Raw genomic sequence first — 27,847 nt, forward strand, 5'->3', positions numbered from 1 at the left:
TCATGCCCTACATGCCCTTTCTTGGCTCAAACGGGCCTTACAATTCGGTTCTAGAAATTCTTTACGACTAGGGTGGCGCCAACGACGGTAAGAAGGAAACACAACAAATGAGTATCAAAGTTTCGGGTAGACACAGACAAAGAGACAGAGAACACAACCACACTATCACCGGCCAGAAAAAAGTGGCTCTGATACCATAAAGGGGGGAAGACGCACAGCTGAAGGGAAGAGATGGAAGCACAGTGTAATAATATGAATTTAACAGTAAAGCAATATTAAAAAAATTTAACAGTGAAGTAATATTCTAATTAATGAAATTATAGTGTAAAAGAAGTGTTTTTGAAAAATGAGTGAAATAGAAAAAGTAGTTTATCCCTCATATCGTCGACGCTCTCACAAGTTTCAGCTATAGCCCAAGATTCTCAGTCCTCAGACAAATAAAGAAAGAGAGAGATTGGATTTGGGGTTTTGAATTGATTCTGAACCCGCTTGAGCTTATTTTATTTTTCTCTCTTAGCAAAATAGCGCTTCAACCCAACAAATCGGTAAGAATATAAGATCGTCTCTCAGTTCTCTTTTTACCTGTTCATACTCTGAGCTTTTTAGCTTTACTATTAATAATGGTTTATCATGCTTTGAATTGTACAGATCCTTTGCCAATTTCTTTTTTTTTTTTTTTGGCTCCATTTCTGTCCTAGATTTTCAGGTATGGGTTTGTAGCTTTTATTATGGTGATTATTTCTTGCATTTCTGCATTGGTTTTTTTTTGGAAAGGCTAATTTCCAAAGACCCATATTGGAATTGGGTTGGATTTTGAAATGGGTATTCGTCAAAACGAACAAAAAACTGTTTTTTTTTTTTATTTTGCACTATTGATTCGAAGTTTGACCCTTCGGTAGTTTGTGTCAATTTGAAACTTGGTTGTAGTTCTAGAAATTGAATTGGGGGATTAGTTTTGTTGTGGAAATTAGGTTACTGATAACTGGTTCAGTCGTTGCTTTGATAGAGGGATCTTTTAGATGTTGCAGTATATGTTGTTGGGAATTGTGAAGTTTGATCTGAAGCAACTACTAGTATTTCTTATGTAGTTGTTAATTTACTGATTCCTCCAAAAGTTTAAAGATGAAAATGGTAAATTTAATCATTTAACTGCATAATTCTAACACTCTCTCACATGTGGGCTCTAACTCCCTTTTAATAGGTGAGGCTCAAGACGTGAGATTTTAAATGAGAGTTAGAGTGGAGTAGACATGAATCGAACTCGGGACTTCTTACTTTGATACCATGTTAAACTACCGTGTATCAGTAATTTATCTCTTACCAATATGCTGCAGACTAGATGATTTGCTTGACTGTATCTTCTCTTTCAGGTTAAGTTTCTGGAGCAACGTGTTTCTAGTTGTCATTATGGTAATAGGCACCTTGGTTCAAGGTTTCTGTGGCAAACTTAGCAAGTGATATTATTTTTATGGTCATTGTTCCTCAAATACTAAAATGTGGAGTTTTGCATCCAATTGCATAGCTGGAAATATTGGACTGAAAAATGACTCTATTAACCAAACCCAAGCTGCTTCTGAATGCTCTGATGATGAGGCTTCTTCTATTGCTAGCAGAGAGGAAGGACTAGAGTGCCCAATATGCTGGGAATCCTTTAACATCGTTGAAAATGTACCGTATGTCTTATGGTGTGGCCATACCCTTTGTAAAAATTGCATTCTGGGACTGCAATGGGCTGTTGTGAAATTTCCCACTCTACCAATTCAGCTTCCACTCTTTATCTCCTGCCCATGGTGCAATCTCTTATCCTTCCGTCTGGTTTACAGGGGAAATCTCAAGTTTCCTCGCAAGAATTACTTTCTTCTCTGGATGGTTGAGAGCATGCATGGTGACAGAGTGAAGTCTCATTCTTCCTTCACTAGGGATCAACAATCACTCTGGCCTACAAATGGAAATTTGCCAATGGGAGGTCAAGTAAGCAATGGTAACCTCAGGAGGGGACAATATATTCGTCATCCTGAGCCACCAGGATCCCACCATGACCATGGTCGTCTCAGTAATTATCTCAGTGTGGAGACGTTACACTCTTCCCTTCGGAAGTCGCTGATTTTCTTTGTTCATTTGACGGCTAAATTCCCATTGGTTGTTATATTTCTTCTGATCGTCCTCTATGCAATACCTGCTAGTGCAGCCATCTTGGCTTTGTACATACTTGTCACAGTTCTGTTTGCTCTCCCGTCATTTCTCGTTCTGTACTTTGCATATCCTAGTCTGGATTGGCTTGTGAGAGAAATCATCACTTGAGATGCTATTCGGGGTTTGCAAGTGCTGTGAATAGATGTTTGCTCCTATAAAAATGCATCCTCTCTATCCAAAGAACCACGAAACTTATAATTTGACGACTTTCCACTGTAAGGCTGCCCCAATGCTTCCCTTTGAAAGACACTCAATGTCAGTACCATTCAAGACTTTCATTTTCAGATTCATTTTTAGTGCTTTTAGAAACTGGCTGGTATGATGGCTGTGATATTAATTACTGAAATTTTATAGTGTTGGTGCATCCAATTCTTGAAGTGAATTTTCATTTTCCTAGACATAGTTGGATTGTGGATATCCTAAGGTTATTTATACAGTTGTAATAGGTAATTAGCATGAAGACCATATATGAAGAGCTTGGGTGTTTGTTTGTATGGAATATTTGTTATGTAATTTAATTATAGTTGGTTGATGATAGATTTGGGATCAAGCAACTTAATATTGGTTTATGTCCTCTTTATAATTATTTGTTTAAGTCACAGGCAGAGTTCTTTGCATTTTACACCTCCTGAATGACTTTGTGGCTGTAGATGATAGCTTACTGGATTTGTTTGTGTTCTTGTCTTGTTTGATTTGTTGTATTCAACTTTCTGTCTGGTCAAATAGAGGATCAGTTTGTAGAAAGTTTGAAATTAGTTTGTATTATGATCTTTTGAGAGGGTCCAGAGGAGTTCTATTCCTTAGAGGAGCATTTGGGGTGCTAAGGTGCCTCAGAAGGTTGCTTCTTCTTTTCTTTTATTTTCTCTTTTCCTGTTTTACTTGCTGTTATATTGGGCAAATCACCGAGGGTCTACAGTGGACAATCTTTGAAAACAAGGTCTTGTGATTGTTGACTAGTGTTGTATGTGCAAGAATAGAGGGGAGTCCATAGAGCACCTTCTACTTCATAGCATAGGTCAGTGGCTCAGGATATTTGGTCATTTGTGTGTACTTTATTCAGGGTGGTTTGGGCTATGCCGGAGACTGCAATGGATGCTAGAATGTTTGCTAGGAAGATTTTATTGTAACATAAGTTCCAAGAAATGGAAAGCTGTATCAATGAGTATTGTGAACAATTTAGTGAGAGATGAACAGTTGAACTTTTGATGGGGTTGAATTTTTAAATCATGTTCTTAAGCAATTTGCTTTAAGATCTTTGTTTGATTTGAATCATTTGATGACTACCTTGGGTAGGAACCCTGTATCTTCTTTTCTGGAGTTTTTAGATCATTTAATTCTTAAGATTATAGTTTCTTAAGAGTGGTTTATTGCATATTTTGTGCATTTGCCCTAGCTCCTCTCAAATGAAATTATTTTACTTTTCAAAAAGAAAAAAAGAAAAAGAAAATAGAGGTCATGGTGGATGTTGTAAAACTGGATTTATGAAATTTGAAGTTGCGACAGGTAAAGCTGTTCTGATGATTCTATAGTTTTGTTTTTTAGTTGCTGTATTTTATGTCTGGTTAGTCTGAGCAAGATTGGTTCATTAAAAATTTGCAGCAGTGTAACAACATTTCCCTTGAACAGCTTGTCTATTGAACAGTGTGTAATTTTGACCATGGTTCTTCAACTAGCTCTGGTGTGGGGAAAAGGTCATATATATCCATTGTATAAATCTGGTAATTCCTTGAATTCAGGAATGAGCTGTATTAGTGGAGGCCATGAATATTGTGGCTAGCACAGTGCTACATCTTGACCCTGTTTTTTTGCCTAATAAGAAGCTTTATTCTTATTCCATAATCAAAGCGGGAATACTACTCATCTCCGTCTCCGTCTCCGTCTGAGGTGCCCAAAACGGAAAGTTACAATCACAAGCCCAACTAGCAAGAGAAGGAAATTATAAAAATATATATATATATATATATATATTGCGTGCCACTGCCTATGTACATGAGATGAGAGGCTTTCCAAAAAGAAAAAGATTGAAGACGCTCCAAGATATCTGCTATAATTTTGACTAAATGTTCCAGTGATTGAACAAGTAGAAACCGATGTAAGAGCAAAACCAAAATTATTTTAGAATTTATATTTTCAGATTTTTGTATTTATCTTATAGGAAATTGGATAGTTGTAAACTTTTATTCAAATAAGGGTTAGATTTGAAATTAGATAGAGATCAGTATTTGAGTTCAATTAGAATTAGTTTCCAATAGTTGTTATCTTTCATCTTTTTACTTCCTAGAAGCTTTAACTCTGTATAAACTTTTGGTCTATTTTATATTCGAGGATAGACGATTGATTAATGAAATTTTAGATTGGAGATTTTCTAATGGGAGCTAATTCCTAACGCCTTAGATGTTGATGCCTAAGTTTCTTGTTTAGGGTTTATCTTTTAATTTTTTTGTTCTTTTATTTTCCACTTGATTGTCATGCATCAAAAACTTGTGTGCATTGCCTTCCCATATGTATCTTGTCCGCCCAAAAAAAAAAAATTTGCTTCTTGTTGGTCTTAATTGTATTTGGTATGATGCTATGACCTCATTTAGACACAGACATTAACCAATTGCTTTTCCACATTTAAGCCAAATCTCCACCTAAGCCAAAGGCAAATATGTAATGCTATGCATGTATTCAACACCCTACCAAACTTTTGAATAAAAATTAGAGATAACATTTCCTTCAATAACGTGCAAAGTGCAAAGTAAGTTCAATCTTTAGAGCGAGAAGCAAATAATACTAAGAAATGCTCTGCTTTGGTTGCAAACCATACAACTTTTTTCACAAACTACTAATGTGGTTGATGCATAATAAAAATAGTGTTAGTAATAACTCAAATGAAAGCAATGTTTTTCCGATTATAATAAATCATATCGACAATAAAGAAAATATTGTTTCCATAACATTATTTAGTTGCAATTTATGAAGAATTGAGGATCTAACAATTGTGTTAAAAACAAATTTTAAAAATTTAAAATCACGGTTCTAGAAAGTTCTGCTGATTTCCATTTCTACGTGATCTCTTCTTCTTTTTTTTCTCCCTCCATCATCCACAATAAATCTAAAAATCCACGTAGGACATTCCAACATAGATCACCCACGTGTCGCAAACACAACCTGGAATTGAAACCTTAGATTCTGCTGTGTACAAACTCCAACAAGTCCAACTGGTTGGTTAGTTAGTTTATGGTAAAGAAAAGAGGGCTTGGGTTTCAAAAAAAATGGTGGCAACCATTGCTGTTCCTTCCCCAAAATCCTCTATCTTGCAGAAGCAGAACCCAGTCTCTCTGAGAGACCCAAATTGTAGTTTCCTTGGTGGGTCCTCCTTGAAGCAGCTAAAACCCAGAAACAAGAGAAGAGATGCAGATCATGCCATCAGTTTGGTGGTTCCTTCAGCAAGCCTCGCCACCAACACAGCCACAACCACAACCAAAACCAATCGTGGTGGCAGGTTTTATTTCAACTTCACAGGATTTCCTTTCCCTCTTGGCCCTTTTCTCAACAGGAGCACTCTAAGGACTGAGGTCTGCTTCTTTGCCTTCAACTTCACTTTATTCATTTTAATGTTTCTCTTAGCTAGCTTTCTTAATTTCTTCTTTGTTTTCTCTTCATTTTATTGGAATTAGCTTCCAATATTGAATTTCTTAGGATTTGTCTCATTGTTACCAAGCTGGCTTTGTCTCATTTTTTTGCCTTTGTCTGTATTGCTTTGATTGCTGTTTCTATATTGGCTTCACTTATTAAGAAGGGGAACTGTTTTTCTATCTTTTAAGATCTTTGTATTATATGTTTATGTTCAACTGAGTGGTCTAATAAGTTTCTGTGGTTTGTGATTTGTCTATTATCAGTTTATCACTTTTCTCTTTGTCATGGTTTCCCTTATGCTTGCTTAGTTAATCCAAATTATGGCTTTGGCAAGCATATGATTTTACTAGGGGGAGATAGTGTGGTGTCTATATGTGGTAAGATTTTGCCAGTATTTCAAGGCTTCTAAAACATGAATACAAATCCTTCCGTCCATTTTTTGTGTTCCACTTTATACACTACCAATCGCAACTTACCACATATTGTTTTTACTATTCCTTAAACATGATTTTGGAAATAGAGTTTCCAAAAAATGGTTTATGAACTCACTTAACCACTGCAGTCACTGCGCATGATTTCTTGCATACTTTGTTGGTCCAATACATAGAAAGTGGTTTCCATTTTCTTTCATAGGTTACAGCTTGTCCAAGTACCACTTGGTTGATTGCCAGATATTTTAATGATTCTCTGTCAAAACAGCTAAGCAAGTTTTAATCATGGAGGATCTATATCTTTAAGATGCAGAAATTTACTTTTTAACTCTATAACAATGGAAATTTATTACGCAAGCTGATAGTACGAAAGTTATGTTGAATTTCCCTTCCTTGCCCTGCTCTTGACAGAACTCAAGTGATATTTACTCTTTGCTCTTTATGCACTTTTTTTCTACCTCAACTTGAATCAACTCACTTGTTCATTTAATCGCTCTCTTCTAAATATGACCAAACCATCTAAAGCAACTCTCTCTCCTTTTTTTTTGTATCAATAGGAGCCACCCCTAATATCTCATTTCAGTTGCACTAATTTTATGAATATATTGCTTCTTAACAACCCAACACTCAACCCATAGTGCATACCTGATCTTGTAGAAGTCTTATAAAACTGTCCCTTTGACTTAATAGGTATTCTACGATGACACAATTGACAATACTCTTGATGTGCTTCTCCACTCCATCTACCTTACTCTTATCCTATGGTTCACATTCTCTTCAATCTCTCCATTTTTTGAATTATTGATCCAAGATATCAAAAGTGGTATCTCTTGACCATCAAGTCTTATAGCCCCTTCATCATTGTTTCTACTTTTATTAAAATGTATATGTACTATGTTTTAGTCCTACTTAATCGAAACCCTTTAGATTCCAAAGCGTCCTACCAAATTTCTAACTTGAGATTTACTCCTTGTCTTGTTTAATCCACTAAAACTATATCAACTTCAAAAGGCATACACCAAGGGACTTTCTCTTAAATCGATTTTAGTGAGCTCATTCATTACCAATGCAAAAAGATATGAACTTAATGCAAATCAATGGTGATAGGAAACTTATTTGTGATGCCTTCATTTCTTGTAGCACTAGTTATATCTCCATCATGCATATCCTTAGTCAAATCTATTTACTTTAGACTTTCTTTTCCAAAGCCACCACTTAACATAACCTCTCTAGGTACCTTAAGTATAGCCTCTATATTTTATTTGTTTTGAGGAACCTTTGATGGTAGCCTAAGTAAACTCTATAGGTTGGGATCGTGGTGTGCTTTAGTTTTTCTATATGATGCTTTAATGTATAAGGATGATAAGAATTTTTCTAGATCGGTAGGTTCAGCATCCTGAATCAGAAATCATTGCATCAATCTGTATCAAATGGTGCAACCTTGATTGAAAAGTACAATAGATTAGATACAGTTGAATACAAGCAGTACCAGAGGAATGAACAAGAAAAAAGGAACAAATATGCCTAAACAAAGAATGGTTTCCTTCTCCTTGTCTGCTTGCGTTTTCAAATGCTAGGTTGATATTTCATTAAGCATGCTAAGAGCCTAGTTCCAAATTGAAAAGTAAACCGTAACTTGAAGTAATAAACTGGTCATATCATATGATAATGTATAATGTAGTTAGAAGTTCTGCTTTTATGCACTAACATGTCCCTTCTATTAATATCTTTCTTAGGCTGTGAAGGGCTGCATATGGCTATTCGAACAAGAGCAAGCATTAGGATTCAGCAGTGTGTCCACGAACATTCGAATGACAATCATTAAACTCAAATCTGGTGGATTATGGGTCCATGCCCCGATTGCTCCAACCAAGGAGTGTATTCAGGTTCCATCTTTTTCTTTAATTTTGTTAATCTATATAATATGAATACTATTAAGATTGGTGGCAATTGAAATACAAATGCATAAAAAATTTCTTATACTCTTTTTTTGGCATGTAAAACTTGGCTACTTGTAATTCAGATTTTTGAATAATTAGTTTTATTATTTGGGTTGTTTACGGCATTTTTTGTTGAATAAATTTAAATACTTAAAAGGATCTTTTATTATCAAATTATTTCTGTGCTGAATGATACCAGTCATTCTTTGAAGGCTATCTAAGAACTCCACTTTGGAAAATGGCAACAGAGAATTATGTAGCTATGTCCAAATATTTTACATAAAGTTTTGTTTAGTTGAGTTGATTGCAATGTATTATAATTTATAAATAGGGAGTGTGAATAGATAAAATGTGGTCACATTTCTTGCACTGAAATCATCATAGCAAGATCTTAATCACTTAAACAGATATCATGGTCACATTTTTTACATTAAAATCAGCACAGCAAGACCCTAATCACTTATATGGGCATCAATTACAAAACATTTTGATAATGCCTCCCTGTTTTCATTAAAATAAAGTTAACTGTTCTCTCTCTCAAAAGGAAGAAAAGCATTTCCAAAATGCAATATAACCAGCCCCTTACGTGATACCTACTCCAAAATCTAAATTGTTCGTCAAGAAAGATTGACTGGTCCAGGAAAAGTCAATAGTCATAATTATCACATATACAAGATCTTCCTCAATATACTAATTTAATCCCTCTTTTTTACACTTTCAATCTAAGTTATTTTAGTCTTGGCCTCCAAAATTTTGCATATCTTGCATTTCTATGGATTTCTTGTGTCTTATTGATGACCTCTTGGTCTTTTGCCAGCTTGTGAAGGAGTTAGGAGCTCCTGTAGAATACATTGTCCTGCCTACTTTTGCTTATGAGCATAAAATATTTGTTGGCCCATTTTCTAGAAAGTTCCCTCGGGCTCAGGTATGGGTGGCCCCAAGGCAATGGAGTTGGCCCTTGAATTTGCCACTTGAGTTTTTTGGTATTTTTCGTGCTAAAACCTTGAAAGATGAGGACTCATCAACCCCGTGGGCTGATGAGATTGAACATAAAATTCTAAGCTCGCCAGAAGTTGGTAATGTAAACTATGCATCAACTACCTTAACTATGTTTTCATGAATCAAAAGTAGTGATAATTGATTTGCTTGTGGAGTATTTCAGGAATTGGGCCATATGTGGAGGTAGCATTCTATCATAAGCGTTCAAGAACACTACTTGTAACAGATGCTGTAATTTTTGTACCGAGGCAGCCACCAGAGTGCATAAGTAAAGAATCCTTGTTAGCATCTGCAAAGAATGGTTTGGCTGTTAAAATTCTTAGTAAAGGAAAGGAAGTTCCGGAGGAACCAATTGTTGACAACATGAGGAACTGTCAAAAAGGTTAGTCCTCTATTGAAATCCAAATAGCACATTCTTTGGTGTTTGTTAGTGGATTTAAGACAAATGTGAAAGCAACTTAAGTGTATGTACCTATCACAAGTATTAAGTTAGACTTGAGTTTTGGTGCAGGGTGGGAACGAATGGTTCTACAAATTTTGTTTCTTGGTCCATCAAATCTGTTGGAGCCTAATGCTAGCTTTGCTAAGATGTCACAAAAGTTGATTGTTTCACCCATTGTAAAGACTTTGGTGTTCAGCAAAGTTCCTGAAAAGGTAGCTACCCTAGTCCAATGCAGATAATTTTTCCTGTTTTATGTTTTTTTGTTGGGGGGGGGGGGGGGGGGGGGGGGTTTGGATGGGGGTGCCAGGTTTTGCTCCTCTCTTTGACAAACATTGGTTAGTGTGGCTACCTATCATTTTTACACCAAATATATGCATAACAGGGTGGTTTATATGCCTTAGCATTTCATAAGAAACATTGAACTACCACTCATGCCTAGATGTTGAATACTATAACTTAATTGCAACTGAACCAACCAAAAGAGGCATTTAAAGGAGAGGATTTGTGGATTTTTTTTTTAATTACCCTTGGATGTTTTTCATGAGGACACACTAAATTATAGTAGTGAAACTGAATTGAGTGTTGTGACTGAGTTTTTAATGGTGATTTGAAAGTACACCGTCATTTCACTGAAACAAAAGAATGTATGACAATCGAATGTGCTTTAAAATTCAGGTCAGGGACTGGATTGATGGCATTGCACGGGACTGGAGGTTCAAGAGAGTAATTCCTGCTCATTTTGCTGCTCCAATAAATGCAAGCAGGTCCGATTTCTTAGCTGCATTCGCATTTCTTGATGACCTCTTGGGTGAGCGTTATGCCACATGGCCTTCACTCTCTCTTCTCTTCGCATCACTTATGGGAAAGGCCGCCAGTTACTTCCCTCCAGATGACATGAGAACCTTATCATCCCTTGATCAGTTTTTAGTCTCAGTGGGAGCCGTAAAGAAGACTGTTTCAGGCAGGAAACGATGACACACAATGAATTAAAATTTACTTGTGAAGATTGCACCTCTTAGGGTTACAATTTTTCCTGTATATTTAGGTTATAAGGATGTTATTTAACCAATGTTCTGTTTTCTTAAATTTGAAATGTGAAAAGTAGTTCCAATACCGAGAGTGTTTTGCTTGTGAAAGGAAATTCTTCTTTACAAGTCTGGTCCTCTCAATGTTTCATGACCTAACCCACCAACCAAATAAAGAATAAGAGCAGTTGGTAGGAGCCCAACTACATTGGGTCTTTCTGGTAGGGGGCCCTGGTTATGTACCTTACCATTGTTAAGCATACAAAGCTTCAGGACATTCTCTGCATAATTGCATACAAAGACCCACATAAGAAGAACCAAGAGTATGTGCATATCCCTTCCTACTTCACTGGTCCTGGCCTGGGCCGTTAATGCTTTATGTTCTGTTTTAATAAACATAATAGCAACATAGAATGGACTCATGGTTTATTATTATTTCAACACTTTTGAAGTTTGATTTCAATGGCATTTTGATTACTACACACCTTCAAAAGGCTTAATAAAATCTTCAGACTGCAGATAAAATTTATAAGCAATTCTTGAATGTTGAATACTTATTATAAATTGATGGAAGTTAGGTGCTTATAGATAAACATAGTTATGCTGTCACGGGGTTCAATTCTAACACATGTTCTACACCTTTTGCGGGTAAATGGAAGACACATTCAACACAAGAAGTAAACACAGTTGGTCAACGTTTACTCTCTGCAAAATAATTAAACCTTTGTCCTAGTTAAGGAAAAGGAAATCTACTCTAGTGAATGCAATTCATGACCATTTAACATGTCTAAAAAGAAATCAATTGGGAAGAAAGAAAGCATTGATTTTCTTGATCCTAATAAACCTACTTTTAGTTGGACGGTCATCCACCTCAACTAAATTCTCATACCAAATACAATGACATTTTTATTTCATTTTCAATTTGCTGATGATGGACAAGCAGCCAAAAATTAAAAAAAAAATAAAAAAAATTGATGGACACGTGCATCATTCACGGACACAAACACAAACACACCATATGTTTTTATAATAAATATAAATAAACATAAGGGGGAGAGGGAGAGTTCTTCTATTTGATAAAATATACATGAAGGGTAATGTAATAGACAACCTTCTTTATAACATTTTTCATAACTTAAGGAAGTGACATGTGCTAGAATAATGATTAATCGGTTAAATTGATCGTTTCTTAGAACAATTGACAATGAAAAATATTATCAGATGCTCTTGAGATAATTGTTAAGAAGAATAAAATGAAGGATTTTATTAATGAATGTCTTAAGGGCATTGGTTAAGATGCATTTAATGCTTTATTAAATACTCCCTCCGTCCCACTTTGTTTGTCTTCTATTCCATTTTGATATGTCCCAAAATATTGTCCTGTTTCTAAAAATAAAAGTTATTAATTTACTAATGTTCTTATTATACCCCTATTTTATTAATAATTCAATTTTTTGATAAATTTATTTAAGGGTATTTTTGGAAACTTATACATTTTTAAAAGGTAGACAAGACAATAAATGATATTCCCTTAAAAAATTTGACTTTTTAAACAAGACAAACAAAGTGAGACGAATGCAGTAATATTTTTATACACTTTTAAAACTAAAGTCAAATTATACACATATATCCAAAAAAATACACACTGCCACAATAAATTTGTGCGTGTAAGTCAATGAATTATTAATATGTGTATTTTATTTATTTTTTTAAATTATGCATTACAACTTATAATTTAGTACTCCCTCCGTCCCACTTTGTTTGTCCTGTTTGAAAAGTCAAACATTTTAAGGGAACATCATTTATTATCTTGTCTGCCTTATAAAAATATATAAGTTTACAAAACTACCCTTAAATAAATTTATTAGCTTTTTTTAAAAAGAGTTATTCTTAATGAGGCTTAGGGGTATAATAGGAACATTAGTAAACTAATAGCTTTTATTTTTAGAAACAAGACAATATTTTGGGACATCCTAAAATGGAATAGAGGACAAATAAAGTGGGACGGAGGGAGTATTTATTAGTCTTTAATCTGTGCCCTTAAGACACTCACTAACATTACCATAAAATGAATCCCGTCTATATTGGGAAGCAGGATAAATAGTAAAAGTTAGTTTGCTCGACCATCTAGAAAAAGTAAATCGACTACATTGAAAATCCTATCTTAATGATTGCCCTTAAGGCACCCGATAACAAGATCCATTAATAATTCGGTAAAGCTTAGGTTTAGTGCACTAGACACTGCCAAAAGTAGATACATATTGGCATCGTGACCAATCTAGTGCAATGGAGAGCTAGTCTTGAACCAAGTCCTTGATAATTATTGAGTAGGCAATGAATTACTGAGCTCCAACTCCTATCCGTTTTCAGCAGCTTTGAAAAAATTATGTCGGTAGGCTTATGATAAATAAATGGACTAATAAGTAGTTTGAGTTTTATTGTGGCCCTGCACTTTGAAGTATGGATAAGAGTGGGCTTCTCATGTACTGTAATAATTAAATTATATTGACGAACATGCTAGACCTGAAGCTTTGGAGAGAGAGAGTGAGAATCCAAGGTGATTTTCCTATTACTCTTTTGTCTCTTTTCTGCCTTTTCTGCTTATCTGATCACCATTTGGTCACAACTTTCTCAAAGCTTTCGGGCATGCCCTTCACATACCATACTGATGCAACCACCTTCTTTTTGGTCCTCCGTCCTTAAAGAAGACGACTTTTTGCCCACAAAGAAAGGTATCACTTTCCTTGGAAACCCCACCTGGTCCTTCTCCTTCGTTCACATCCTCCAAGTTTGTGAATTGTGAGATGCTGAACATCAAACATCACGTATTTCCTTTTTCTTGGGTGGTGGAAAATATAGGCTAAAACTTGCCAAGAAAATCGGTATGGTTACATAGGCCAAGAAGGTCCTTCCCACATAGGTTTGGATGCTAAAAGTGGAGCAGACACTAGAAAGTGTTATCTAGATTTTTATGTTGCGAACTTCCAATCATGTTTTTGATTTTGATGATAATGATGTAGCAGTAAGTCAATTAAGTGTGTTTTCATTGTGTCTTATTCATCAATTAAAGTACAACTTTATAGCTTTATAGCTATGTACAGGGTTAGATCTGTTTTTTTTGTAATATAAAGAAGGATTTTTTTTGAGAACAGGGTTAGATCTGTTTTTTTTGTAATATAAAGAAGGATTTTTCTTGATTCTCAAAAAAAAAAAAAAAAGGATTTTTTTTTGGGCTTAGATAATTAGGTAAATGCCAATTAAATACCTGAGTAATGAAGAAAAAAAAACTTTGAAATGACATCATTCAATACAAATAATCTAAATTTATTTTTATGTTACGTGTGATGGGTCACTAACATCATATATTATACTTTCTCAAAAAAAAAAAAACATCATATATTATATACCATATAATTAAATTTGGGTACTAAAGTTGTGATTGACTAAAAGTTTTGTAACTCAATTGGTTGACATATTTTAGTATTTCTAAATAAGAAATCCGATGTTCGAATTCTTCCACCCCAATTATTGAATTATAAAAAAATAATTTAAAAAAAAATAATAATGTAATATCTTATTGCTATATTACTACTAGGCGTTTTAATAGTTTGTAAGATTTTATGATCCTTGAGTTGATTTTATTATACTATTTTAAAGACCCTTTCTATCTTAGGTAGAATTTTATGATATAGTTTTAAAGGTCCTTTCTATCTTTGGTAGGATTGTGAATTTAACTGCCATGGTCATCAATGTTTAAAAAATCCTACAAAAGTTTCATAAAAAAAAAAAAAGTAAAAAAAAAAAAATCCTATAAAAAACAGTACTATTGCATATCGAAATGCTATATAATTATTATAATCAATGGCAAAGTCACTTAATTTTTCTTGGAGTTAAATAAGTTTACAATCTTAACATATGTGCTCCTATTTAAGGAGAGAGAAACCATACATTAGGGGGAAAAACTTTGAACTCGAAGTAATTTGGAGTTTGGATCTTAGTAAATTTTGAATGGGAGATCTTATTGAAAGGAAATAGATTAAGCAAACTAGGCAAAAATGTGCACACAATTCATGTAGAAGTCAAATTAAAAGGTAAAAATAAAGTTCAAAATTTCAAGATGATGCCATCTAAGTTGTTGGTAAGTTCTATTCCCACTGGTTTGAACTTAGAATTTCTCTTCCCTAATATACTTTCAAAATGCTGCCAACTAAGTTTTAGGCAAGTGATTAAATTTTTTAATAATATTTAAGTATCCGTGAGGTATGACTTGTGAGCTGTCTATTTAATAATAATAATTACCCTAGTGATTGCAATCGTAGGAAATTAAAAAAAAAAAAAAAATTTGATTGATGAGATCCTGTTTCTTCAAGTTTTGCTCTCCGACAAAGCATTAAAAAAACTGAAACGTGACTAAAATTATCTCAGTTATTAAGGATTGATTAAAGAAAGAAATACTAACAGGTAACTGTTCAAAGTTTCAAACTCCTAATTATATAGTATTTTTATAACAGTATTTCACAATTTGCTACCGAGCAAGTGGGTCAAATTTTAATTTTTATAAGAAACTATATCAAAGATTTGTTATGTATAAATGTTTATGAAGTGTGGGGGGTAAGGACCGGAATTTAAGTCTCCAAAAGGAAGTTTCACATACATATACATTTAAATTAGATTAGAGTAGAATTTCTATTATATATATATATATATATATATATATAAAGATCTATTGCGTTAATTTAATTTTATATATAATTGCAGTTCTGGATTTATTCTTCTTCTTTATTTGTTTGTTTATTTACTTATTTTCCTTTCTCCATAGCTTTCCCGTTTGTTCCATAAATTTGATAAGTTGGTCCACATGAATGAGAGCTAGGACCAGACCGTGAAACTTTGGTTACAAAATATAATATTATCATTGCCAACTGCCAATGATGGTAAAATTTACAATAAGTTCAAATGAAATACAATTTTTCATCATTGTTCTTAAAAAAATTATATTCGTTGAAGTGACATATTATAATCATTGATAAATAAAAGTAGTATCAGTTAATGATAAATTTATATAGAAATTGTAAGGGGACGATTCGTAACGAACCGTAGCGGTGTTGGGTTCGCAAGTAGAAAGGCCCAAACAATATCATTTGTAGAGCGTGGGTTTGAAAGGCTAGGCCTTGGTCACCAGGCGGTGGGTTTTTCGTGGTGGTCATGCGTGGTTAAGTTTTCTTCATCCCTGGAATCTTTCTCCTGGAGGTGGGCTGGGAGGCTCTGGTTTTTGGCCATTTTTCCCAGCCCCTTCTCTAGGTTACTTATCTTTCCTTTTATATCTCCCTACGTTCATTGTCCTTCATCCACGTATAGGGTCAACCTTTCCAAGACTGATACTTGTCCCATCAGCCCATACCCAAAGTCGTTGGGGGTGGTTGTAAAGGTCAAAGAATACGGCTCTGTCAGGTTCAGAGTATTAAATGGCAGTAAGGGCAGCTTTCCCTGGATATTTTAGATTTTTCTTCCTAGTTTTAGTCCTATACCGTTTTTACCCCTCTTTCTAGTGGGACTTTGGGTCTGCCGAGGACTGAACTGTCCTCGGCTGAATCCCAAGGCTACCCTGCCGAGCTTGGGCCATAGCCTTCTTCGGCTTGGGCCTCTAGCCTCCTCACGGGTAAACGGGCCCAGCCCATAAATTATTTGGGCCCCACAATAGCCCCTCAAAATCCAACTTCTTAGTTGGAAAGGGGGGTTTTGGTAATACCGAGTTTTTATTATGGCTCATTCAATTCGGTCTTTCACTAATGCTGGCGGTTCTCCATCTGCCCAGGAAACGCACCGGTCTACGAGACAATCTTTTAATTTTACTCCTGATGCGTTCTTGCCGTTTGGTTATCCAAAACGCGCTTTTAATGACCTCTATTTACGAGACTACTTTAATTCGACGGTTTGTTTTGATGAGGTGGAGAAGTGGAACCGGCATATTTGTGTTTGCAGATTCCTTTAGAGATCTGAACCTATTAAATGCCTCCCGCTCCACCCTCCGTATAAGAGGGAATGTAGGAGGTTATTGTTTTCTGTAAAGAGTCCCTTCTCATCCTTCTGAGATTTGAAATACTTGGCCTCCCCTAGAGTTTATTTTACCCACTAGTTTATACACTAAATCGTGATACGCTTTACCATAACAACGAGTAATGAAGGAGCCATACCCCTTCCGTAAACGCCACGTACCAATAAAGCTCGTAATGGCTCGGTCAGGGCAGGGATGGCGAAGACTCAAAATCAACCTCACATTTCTTTCAGCCAAAATCCGAAGCAGGGACTCGTCACGTCAAACTTCCGGCGTGACTGAGTCGAGGACACCCATTATCAGTACCAACCGCTCTCTCATGAGCATACCTAACCTGGCACCAGTGTGCTAAGAGTCAGGACTGAGGCAGGGACCAAGTGCCCCTGCTTCTTCCTCTCTTCGTTCACTGGTGTCTCCTTTTGCCTCTCTTTCTTCTTCTTTCCACCACCAGATCCATCCTGGTACTTTTCCTTCTCCCTCTTTTGCTCCTTTTTCTTTCTTTTCATCTCTTCTCTCTTCTTCTCCTCCTTCTTTTCATTCATCTCCTCCATCTTCTTCATTCATCTCCTCCGTCTTCTTCTGAAGAAGGTCCTTCTCTCGATATGGGCGCTACTGAGGCAGAGTTTGGAAGGACTTCGGAGACGAGTTTAAAAAGAGACCTGACCGTTTACTTAATGTATTGTTTTTTTTGTTTTTTTTGTTTTGGCAATCTATCTTTTGTATAGGCTTGTTTAAGCCCCTCTTTGTACGTTGTAATACATCTTTATATGAATGAAAATTGTTATCACTTTATTTCACATACTCTATCTCTATATTTCCGGAATGACAAAGCAATGAATAGACATACAATCTTGTGAATGAAAATATTTTTTTTTTTAAACTGTGGCCGACGTCTAGGAACAAAGTCCCAGTTAATAGAAAGATCTTGCTCTGCGCTTATAAAAACAATCCGGCTTAATAATATTGAATCAAACAAAAGATACTTAGGGCTGAAACTCCCATTAGGCAGGAAAAGAAAGGACATTATGATGGGTCTACTGAGTCGGTCTGGCACCATACCGCCGACTTTAGAGTACAATACTTGGGGCCATAATCCCTTATCCAAGAGAAAGACGCTATTATGTATTGATAAGTGCTGTTCGGCATAGTAATATAGCATTTGAATCAATGACACTTAGGGTCAAAATGCTTGCTAAGAAAAAGATATCACCATAACCTTAATAGAGTTGTTTGGCACAACAATGCCGACCTAAAAAAAAAACGATACTTACCCCAAAATTGGCCGAGATGATAGCTCAATGCACGATGCAGGGTAGGAAGTAACCATCCGACGACATATCACCCGCAAAATGAACGGCCCCCCTAGGCTACTAAATAGTGACGCGTTTCAACATTTTCTTAACACTCTTATTGGCATTAACCTTTTACAGTTTTTGAGCCGAGGACTGATCAACTTAGAATTGTTATTAAGTAGCCAACCTTACAAAAACTCAATCTTCTTCTCATTCAAGAAATTGGTTGCCCAAGTAGTTGGTTTCCCCATAGGCTTGAGTCAATGCCTTGGTTCTGTCCAAAACCTAGTTTTCCTCATCCAGGTAGTTGGTTTCCCCATAGGCTTGAGTCCGAGGACCATGCAATGCCTTGGTTCTGTCAAAAACCTAGTTTTCCTCATCCAGATAGTTGGTTTCCCCATAGGCTTGAGTCCGAGGACCATGCAATGCCTTAGTTCTGTCCAAAACCTAGTTTTCCTCATCCAGGTAGTTGGTTTCCCCATAGGCTTGAGTCCGAGGACCATGCAATGCCTTGATTCTGTCCAAAACCTAGTTTTCCTCATCCAGGTAGTTGGTTTCTCCATAGGCTTGAGTCCGGTGACCATCATGCCTTGGTTCTGTCTAAAAACCTAGTTTTCCTCATCCAAGTAGTTGGTTTTCCTATAGGCTTTGAGTCGAGGACCATGCAATGCCTGTTGGTTTTGTCCAAAACCTAGTTTTCCCACCAGGTAGTTGGTTTCCCCATAGGCTGAGTCGAGGGACTATGCATGCCTTGGTTCTGCCAAAACCAGTATTTCTCATCCAGTAGTTGGTTTATCCCCATAGGCTGAGTCCGAGGACTATGCAAACCTTAGTTCTGTCCCAAAACCTAGTTTCCTCATCCAGTGTTAGTTGGTTCCCCATAGGCTTTGGAGTCCGAGGACTATGCAATGCCTTGGTTCTGTCCAAAACCTAGTTTCCTCATCCAGGTAGTTGGTTTCCCCATAGGCTTGAGTTCGAGGACTATGCAATGCCTTGGTTCTGTCCAAAACCTAGTTTTCTCATCCAGGTAGTTGGTTTCCCATAGGCTTGAGTCCGAGGACCATATGCAATGCCTTGGTTCTGTCCAAAACCTAGTTTTCCTCATCCAAGTAGTTGGTTTCCCCATAGGCTTGAGTCCGAGGACCATGCAATGCCTTGGTTCTGTCCAAAACCTAGTTTTCCTCATCCAGGTAGTTGGTTTCCCCATAGGCTTGAGTCCGAGGACCATGCAATGCCTTGGTTCTGTCCAAAACCTAGTTTTCCTCATCCAAGTAGTTGGTTTCCCCATAGGCTTGAGTCCGAGGACCATGCAATGCCTTGGTTCTGTCCAAAACCTAGTTTTCCTCATCCAGTAGTTGGTTTCCCCATAGGCTTGAGTCCGAGGACTATGCAATGCCTTGGTTCTGTCCAAAACCTAGTTTTCCTCATCCAAGTATTTGGTTTCCCCATAGGCTTGAGTCCGAGGACTATGCAATGCCTTGGTTCTGTCCAAAACCTAGTTTCCTTTGGCGCTGGACCTTGGCTTTAGGGGAGTTAGCTCCTCGGCCAAGCCCCTAGAATTATCCGGGCGATTAACGCTACCAAGCGTAGCCCCTAGTCAAGAAGCATAGCCTCTGGCGGAACTTTACTCTAAAACTCTATAACCAGTTGTCAGAAATGACAAGGGAACTCTCTCGACCCACCGCCTTTGCCAACACACAAGCCTTCCCCACAGACGGCGCCAATTGTAAGGACACGATTCGTAACGAACCGTAACAGTGTTGGGTTCGCACGTGAAAAGGTCCAAACAATATCATTTGTAGAGCGTGGGTATGAAAGGCTAGGCCTTGGTCACCAGGTGGTGGATTTTTCGTGGTGTTCATGCGTGGTTAAGTTTTCTTCACCCCTGGAATCTTTCTCCTGGAGGTGGGCTGGGAGGCTCTAGTTTTTGGCCCTTTTTCCCAGCCTCTTCTCTAGGTTACTTATCTTTCATTTTATATCTGCCTGTGTTCATTGTCCTTCGTCCACGTATAGGGTCAACCTTTCCAAGACTGATACTTGTCCCATCAGCCCATACTCAAAGTCGTTGGGGGTGTTTGTAAAAGTCAAAGAATACGGCTCTGTCAGGTTCAGAGTATTAAATGGCAGTAAGGGCAGCTTTCCCTTGATATTTTAGATTTTTCTTCCTAGTTTTAGTCCTATACCGCTTTTACCCCTCTTCCTGGTGGGATTTTGGGTCTGCCGAGGACTGAACTGTCCTCGGCTGAATTCCAGGGCTATCCTGCCGAGCTTGGGCCATAGCCTTCCTCGGCTTGGGCCTTTGGCCTCCTTACGGGTAAATGGGCCCGGCCCATAAATTATTTGGGCCCCACAAACATATAGGATGAATAATTACCATGAGTTTTGGTAATAAATATAATAAATGTCGTGATGTAAGATAGATAGTGAACATGAGTTTATAATATGAAATAAATAAATGTCATGAGTTTAATAATTATAACTTTCCATGGGTTTTTATAAGATGATTGCCATGGGTTTTGAGAATAGATAATTCATAAATTCCATAAGCTTGTAATATATTTAAGAATTTAAAGTATTGTTCATTATTGGACTTATGAGTGAAATAATTATAATATAGTATTTTGCCAAGTATTAATAACCTTGGGCTTTTGATAAAATAGTGCCAAGTAATTAGCTTGGGCTTTTAATAGTACCAACGTAAGTTGGGTTTTTAATATTGCCAATGAGAATTGGGTTTTGATGTTGTCAATGAGAATTGAGTTTTAAATATTGTCAGTGAGAAGTGGGCTTTGATGTTGCCAATGAGAGATGTTGCCAATGAGAATTGGGATTTAAATATTGCCAGTGAGAAGTGGGTTTTGATGTTGCCAATGAGAATTGGACTTTGATATTGCCAATGAGAATTAGGCTTTGGATAAATAAATTGTCATGGGTTTAAATCATGAGCTTTGATCATGGATTTGAATTCTACAGATAAAATTGTTTTGCCATGGACTTGAATCATGAGTTTTTTCAAATATTGTCAAGCATAAGTATTCTTGGGCTTTAAATAGAATAGGATGTGTTTATTGGGTTCATAGGGCCGGTTTTGAGCTTAGCTAAATAATGATGATAAAATTGGATAAAATATAAGTTTTTTGGGCTTTTTGTGATAGTTTATGACCCAATATGAAATATTTGTGATTAGCATAATAATAGAGCAAAAAATATTTGGGAAAACCCAATAACTTATTAGTAGTGTTTGAAAATAAATAGGTGGTACTCAAATACAATTAGGTGTAAAAAAAGTACCCTAACAAGGTATTATAAAAATTCGGGTGAAAAAATGTTGTAAAAATACGTGTTGTGATATTTAAACAACGAAAACTAATAGTATCAAATGACACTTAATTATTTTGTGTTTTAAAAAAAAAATTAAGATGGTTATAAATTTTTTTTGAAGTAAAAAAATCATAAATATTTTAAAATTTTATATATAATAATAATTTTTTTAATTTAAGCTGACAGCATTGTGTCCATAACATTTTCACAATAAACTTTAGGGTAAGTTTTTATTGATTTTAATTTAAACTTATTATTGGAATTACATTTTTTTTCACCAATAGGAGAAAGAAACAATATACTAGCATTTAAGATTTATCCTATAGAGATAATGAGATGATGAAGTGGCTTTAATTATTTGTGTGGGAAAGTGACATGGCTATAATTAAACCATGTGGCATTGCCACATTAGTGACATGTACCATTGTGCGCACTTTCTTGTACACAAAGTCACACTATGTGCATTATATGTGCACCAACGTCTCTCTTTTAAAAAATGTATGTGTGTGTATATATATATATATATATATATATATATATATATATATATAAATAGATTTGAAAAGTGAAGAAGATAGAAAACAAAGAAAGAAACTGACGCAGAGGCAGGCGGGTTTGTGAAAGGCTGTTAGCAAGGCGTACACAATTGCATGTTTGATATATATATATATATATATATATATATATATATATAATGTTTGGAGTATTTGGATTTTGACCCCATCATGCTTAATGAGAGAGAGAGAGAGAGAGAGAGAGAGAGAGAGAGAGAGAGAGAGAGAGAGAGAGAGAGGAACCGGTGTACCTTTGAAGATATGGGACTTTAAATTGTTCATTTGAAATCATCTATTGGGTCATAGTGAGCTCAAATATGTGGGTTGGCCTTATGGCTTATGTTCACAATATAAAGCCCTAGCAGATATATCTTTATTGTATTCTCAATTATGCATTCCAATTTAGGAAGCACGGACATGAATATGGGTATGGGTGTGACATAAGCAATTTTTGAAAAATTATAATATGACACGATGGGTAGGACACGGATTTGACACGGGTACAACACTCCAAATGAAGTGTCCATACTTTCTAGATAACAATGAACCCAAGTATGGTATGTATAGAGGCTAGGGTTAGGTTTACTTGAGCATACAACATAATTAGATCTCTCGGACCATTACACATAATTTACTTATAAACCTAATATATTTAACCCTAGTATGGTATATATTATGTTTTCTTACTTCAATTTTCTTATTATATTTTTGTAATAGTAACTTTTCTTTACTTCAATTATTTTCTCTTTTAGAACGAGAACTAGATAGAAAGTAAGGGGCCATTTGGTAGCATTGTTTATATTTTTTGGAAATATGTGTGGGTGAAAAGATGTGTGAAAATACGTAAAATGTTGTTTAAAAACTAAAAACATGTGTTTAAACACATGTACCAAACGGCCTCTAAATTTACAGTAAAACATTGCATTTATTCTTGAAAGTTATTTTCTCCGTGGAAATAACTTCTAACCTTTTTAAAGATAATTATTGGTCAAATTGAATGCATAATTTTCTGGCAGGCAAGGGAGAAGGAATTGAAAAGGCAAAAGGCTTTAGAGAAAGCTGCTAAACTGCAGGTAACAAGAACATATTTTTTGTAGAGTGGATCATATATTTGCATGACTTGCTTTAATGAATTATTGATGCATATGAGGATTGTGTATAATGATTAGTGTGTTCCATTTTTTTTAGGCGCAACAAACATCAACTAATAGAAAAAAGAGTGAAAAGAAAATGGTGAAGCGTTGGGGGGAAGGAAGAGAATTCTGAGGACTTTCTTGACCCTGAAACACCTTTTGGCGAGAAGAAAACTGTCTAGTCAAATGGCAAAGCAGTACAGTCTTACTGCAGTTGAGAAATCGTATGTGTTGTTTTTCTTTTAATCTCTTCCTGTATGAAATTGATCATAATTGAACCTTTTGTACTATTTTCATCCTTGATTTTGCTGATCTAGGTGGTATGCATGGTAGGAGAAATCTGGGTTCTTTGTTGCAGATGCGAAGGGCTCCAAACCCCCATTTGTTACCGTGAGTTTCATTCTGGAATTCTTTAAAAATTTTCTGGAATTATAAGAACATTTTCATTTGTTAATGTTTTTTGTTTTCCTATCACAAAGGAAATTTTGAACAGAAACAAATAGTGACTTTGGTGTGAATTAGATTTGAAAACAACTTTCATGTGCATCTTGGGTGGTTTTTAACATCTCTAGAATATTGAAGAATATGGTTAAAAGTTTCTGAGAAGCAAGCCAAACTATTGATAAGGACTTGTATATTTTTGCAACTGACTGGGATACAAAGAAAATCTTAAGTAGTGATGCGATTATGACAATGACGAGTTGAAGCCCAGCTCCTAGGATTTTGGTTGCAATGCAGGATGAGGTTGTAAATTGGAGGGATTTGAATAGCGGAGATGAGAATAGTAACTAATGTGGATGAGACTGATGAATAGTTCCTATGATTTGTTTTCTGCCTATGTCTAACAAGAAGTTTTGTTGGAAAACATCCATCTCTTGTAAAATTTTACTCAATTCATTGTCAATTAGTTTATTAGGATTTGAGTTATGACCGGTTAAGTTTGCCCATACATTCTGGCCATTTGAGTTTTTGGTATTAACTGTCTGTTTAACTCCTACGAAGTATGAATTGGTTATGTATGTATGTAAAGACTTTAATCTTTGGAATTTATCCGTTTGATAAATGCATTATAATCTTACCTATATAAAAAAAAAAAAAAATGAATGCATTATAATCTTGAGAATTCTCATTAGTAGAACTGTACAAATGTAAAAGAAATGTATGAAGCGTGCTGTGCAACATGTAAAAGAAATGTAGAAACAAGTTTAACTGAAAGAGTAATAAGATACAAGTATATATATCTTAATTACATTACCTGGTTGTGTACTCATTGAAGATGATGAAATATGAGTCCTGACGGGCCTACCTTAATGGGCCTGACGGATATAAACTGTTGGGCCTATGTAGAGGTGATCCTGCGCGCCTTGGAGGCCCATCGCTGAGGGCCCATAATCCGAAATGACCAAGTAAAGCCCTGAAAAGATTGGTATCAGAGTCCCACATTGGAAAGATATGGAGTTCTAGAAGAAAAGCCTACTCTCCACCACTATAGTCCCACATTGGAAAGATCTGGAGGTAAAGAGCCACCTCTCCACCACTATAAAAGGGCCGACATTCTCACAAATCAAGGTAAGATTAATTGACCCCTCTCTAACGCTTTAGAAAGTGGAAGGACGAATTCTGGCTTGACCTTCGGAGAGTGTTAGGCCGGCCCCATACCGGTGCTCTCTAAAGGTTTTCTCTCGATCGCTTTTGTCGTGCAGGTTCGATTTTGAGTCGCGAGCACGGTGTGACCCATTGGTGACAAATTTTCAACATCATCAGTTGGCGCCGTCTGTGGGAAATCGGTGTGGCACTTCATCGCTTCCTAGACAAAAGAGTTACATGGTACTCACGCACTCAATGGCAACCACGCATGACGTCCAAGAAGAAACCCCTACGACTGCCCTTGAGAAACAAGTTAGGACGCTCGCCGCAGCAGTGGAGCGCCTAACCAAACAAAACCACGACCTAGAAGAGCAACTGAACCAAAAGACTGCGGCGGTCAATAACCAAGGAGCGGATCAGGAGGGGACCAGCGCTGAAAGGAGAGATCAGGACGGACAACAGGAGAGTAACGCCCCGAGCAGACCAGTGCGACGGGACGTTAACATCCCTACCCCGACGGATACGACTCCCCAATCCATCATCGTGGAGATGTAGGCGATTAAGGAACAGATGGATGTAATGATGAACGCTCTCAAGGGTCGAGTGTCAAGTGATCTTGACGACCTTGTCAACAGGACTGACTCGCCCTTCACAACAGCCGTCAACTCCTTCCCCCTGCCGAATAAGTTCCGCATGCCGAGTATGGACAGTTATGACGGAGTCAAGGACCCCCTAGATCACCTAGAGACCTTCAAGACCCTGATGCACCTTCAGGGAGTGGCAGACGCGATTATGTGCAAGGCCTTCCCTACAACCCTAAAGGGCGCAGCAAGGATTTGGTTCAGCCGACTAGCACCCAACACCATCAGCACCTTCAAGGAACTAAGTGCTCAATTTACTACGCACTTCATCGGAGGACATCGGTATAGAAAATCCACGGCTTGTTTAATGAACATCAAGCAGCGAGAGGAGGAGACGCTGCGGGCCTACATATCACGCTTCAATAAGGAAGCGCTCTCGATCGACGAAGCCGACGACAAGATATTGGTAGCAGCATTCACGAATGGGCTGAAGGGGGGTAAGTTTTTGTTCTCCCTATACAAAAACGACCCCAAGACCATGTCGGAGGTGCTTTACCGGGCCACCAAATATATGAACGCTGAGGACGCACTATTATCGCGAGAAGATAGACCCAAGAAAAGAGACAGACAGGAGGATTCTCAACAGGACCAGGGGCGGAAGAAAGGAAGGATGGGAGACCGAAGGGAGGACAGACGTCCAAAACCCATGGGCGGAAGGTTCGCAAGTTTCACCCCGCTAAACGCGCCGATTGACCAAGTCCTAATGCAGATTAAGGATGAAGGGTCCCTGACGTTCCCAGGAAAGCTGAAGAGTGACCCCAGCAAAAGGTCCAGAGACAAATATTGCCGCTTTCATCGTGACCACGGCCACGACACGGCCGATTGCTACGACTTGAAGCAGCAAATCGAGGCCCTTATCCGACAAGGAAAGCTACAGAAGTTCGTCAATAAGGGGAGAACGGATCAACCCCCGCAGGAACAACAACTCCGCCGAGAAAACGAGCGACCAAGACCCCCAATAGGAGACATAAGAATGATAATCGGAGGGACTACTGCGACCGGATCGTCAAAGAAGGCTCGCAAAACATACCTTCGGATGGTACAGAATGTCCAGTTGACGGGCAGAGTGCCAAGGATAGTAGACAGAGAAGTCCCTATTGTCGGGTTCACGGAAGATGATGCACGGCGCCTACATCATCCACACGACGATGCCCTCGTCGTCAGCATGCGGACAGGAGACTACAACGTGCACCGAGTGCTGATCGACAACGGAAGCTCGGCTGACATCTTGTACTATCCAGCATTCCAGCAAATGAAGATTGACAGGGAGCTGCTAATACCGACAGACGCCCTGCTCGTTGGTTTTGGAGGGAGTAGGGTATTCCCTTTGGGCTCGGTAACATTACCGGTGACAGTAGGAGATTACCCCCAACAGATAACCAGGAACGTGACATTCTTGGTGGTCGATTGCTCGTCCGCTTACAATGCTATTCTTGGACGGCCTACGCTCAACTCGTGGAAGGCGGCAACGTCAACTTACCACCTAATGATCAGGTTCCCAACGGAATATGGGGTAGGAGAGCTACGCGGAAGTCAAGTTGCCGCACGAGAATGCTACGTAGCTATGATGGAGATGCAAGACCAAATCCAGGCTTTGAACATAGAAGAGCACCGAACGGTGGCGGAACCCACAGAGAAGCTGGAGGAGATAACTCTTGACAGTTCCAATCCGGACAGAACAACCAAGATCGGAATGCATGCCAAACCCGCAATTCGTCAAGAACTCGTAGCTTTCTTGAGGAGCAATAAGGATGTGTTCGCCTGGAGCCATGACGATATGCCAGGAATCGATCCCTCGGTCATGGTACACAAATTAAATGTATTGCCCACATTTCCACCCGTCCGACAAAAGAAGAGAGTGTTCGCACCGGAACGGGACCAAGCAATAGCGGAAGAGGTCCGCAAACTCCAAGAGGCAAGCTTCATCAGGGAAGTCTACTATCCCGATTGGCTGGCGAATGTGGTAATGGTGAAGAAAGCGAGCGGCAAGTGGCGGATGTGCGTGGATTTCACCGATCTCAACAAAGCGTGCCCTAAAGACAGCTATCCCCTTCCAAGAGTCGACGTCCTGGTAGACTCGACGGCTCAACACCAATTATTAAGCTTCATGGACGCTTACTCGGGTTATAACCAGATCCGCATGCACGAGGCCGATCAGGAAAAGACTTCGTTTGTGACCAGCCAAGGACTATTCTGTTACAAAGTAATGCCATTCGGCCTGAAGAATGCAGGGGCAACATACCAAAGGCTAATGAACAAGATGTTCGCGCAGCAAATCGGGAGGAATGTTCAAGTCTATGTCGACGATATGCTGGTAAAGAGCCGGAAGGAGGAAGACCACCTGGAAGATCTAAAGGAAACGTTCGGTATGCTTCGACCCTACAACATGAAACTCAATCCGGGAAAGTGCGCATTCGGCGTAACGGCAGGTAAATTCCTAGGGTTCATGGTATCCCAAAGGGGGATTGAGGCTAACCCGGACAAAATCCGAGCCATAGTAGAGATGGCCCCCCCGAGAAATGTGAAGGAGATACAAAGCCTTAACGGCAAGATAGCGGCGTTAAATAGATTCGTGTCGAGAGCCACGGACAAGTGCTTGCCATTCTTTCGCAC

The 27,847-nt window shown here is 37.7% G+C and overlaps 2 protein-coding genes across 3 annotated transcripts; both read left to right on the forward strand.

Moving 5' to 3' along the window:
- The first annotated feature begins 327 nt into the window (after nt 1-327).
- LOC115975585 lies at nt 328-4,138 on the forward strand. Of its 2 annotated transcripts, none has more exons than XM_031096430.1 (2): nt 328-545; nt 1,202-4,138. In XM_031096430.1, exon 2 carries the CDS (start codon nt 1,495-1,497, stop codon nt 2,299-2,301), a length of 807 nt encoding a protein of 268 aa, XP_030952290.1. In that variant the 5' UTR covers nt 328-545; nt 1,202-1,494; the 3' UTR covers nt 2,302-4,138. The 2 variants fall into 2 exon arrangements, with proteins under 2 accessions (XP_030952290.1, XP_030952289.1); XM_031096429.1 differs by having other exon boundaries at nt 1,371-4,138.
- Nucleotides 4,139-5,380: 1,242 nt separating this feature from the next.
- Nucleotides 5,381-10,756, forward strand: LOC115975586. Its single transcript, XM_031096431.1, has 6 exons — nt 5,381-5,753; nt 7,982-8,131; nt 9,003-9,261; nt 9,348-9,566; nt 9,696-9,838; nt 10,302-10,756. Exons 1-6 carry the CDS (start codon nt 5,451-5,453, stop codon nt 10,599-10,601), a joined length of 1,374 nt encoding a protein of 457 aa, XP_030952291.1. The 5' UTR covers nt 5,381-5,450; the 3' UTR covers nt 10,602-10,756.
- The last annotated feature ends 17,091 nt before the right edge of the window (nt 10,757-27,847 follow it).

Source organism: Quercus lobata, chromosome 2 (genome assembly GCF_001633185.2).
Source record: "Quercus lobata isolate SW786 chromosome 2, ValleyOak3.0 Primary Assembly, whole genome shotgun sequence".
NCBI lineage: Eukaryota > Viridiplantae > Streptophyta > Magnoliopsida > Fagales > Fagaceae > Quercus > Quercus lobata.

What these genes read in the sequence shown, in the direction of transcription:
- LOC115975585 (XM_031096430.1), top strand. Translation starts at nt 1,495, where the DNA reads ATGTGGAGTTTTGCATCCAATTGCATAGCTGGAAATATTGGACTGAAA.
- LOC115975586 (XM_031096431.1), top strand. Translation starts at nt 5,451, where the DNA reads ATGGTGGCAACCATTGCTGTTCCTTCCCCAAAATCCTCTATCTTGCAG. An exon ending in CATGAGGAACTGTCAAAAAG is followed by an intron (nt 9,567 to 9,695) that starts GTTAGTCCTCTA and finishes GTTTTGGTGCAG; the next exon opens with GGTGGGAACGAATGGTTCTA. An exon ending in TCAGCAAAGTTCCTGAAAAG is followed by an intron (nt 9,839 to 10,301) that starts GTAGCTACCCTA and finishes TTTAAAATTCAG; the next exon opens with GTCAGGGACTGGATTGATGG.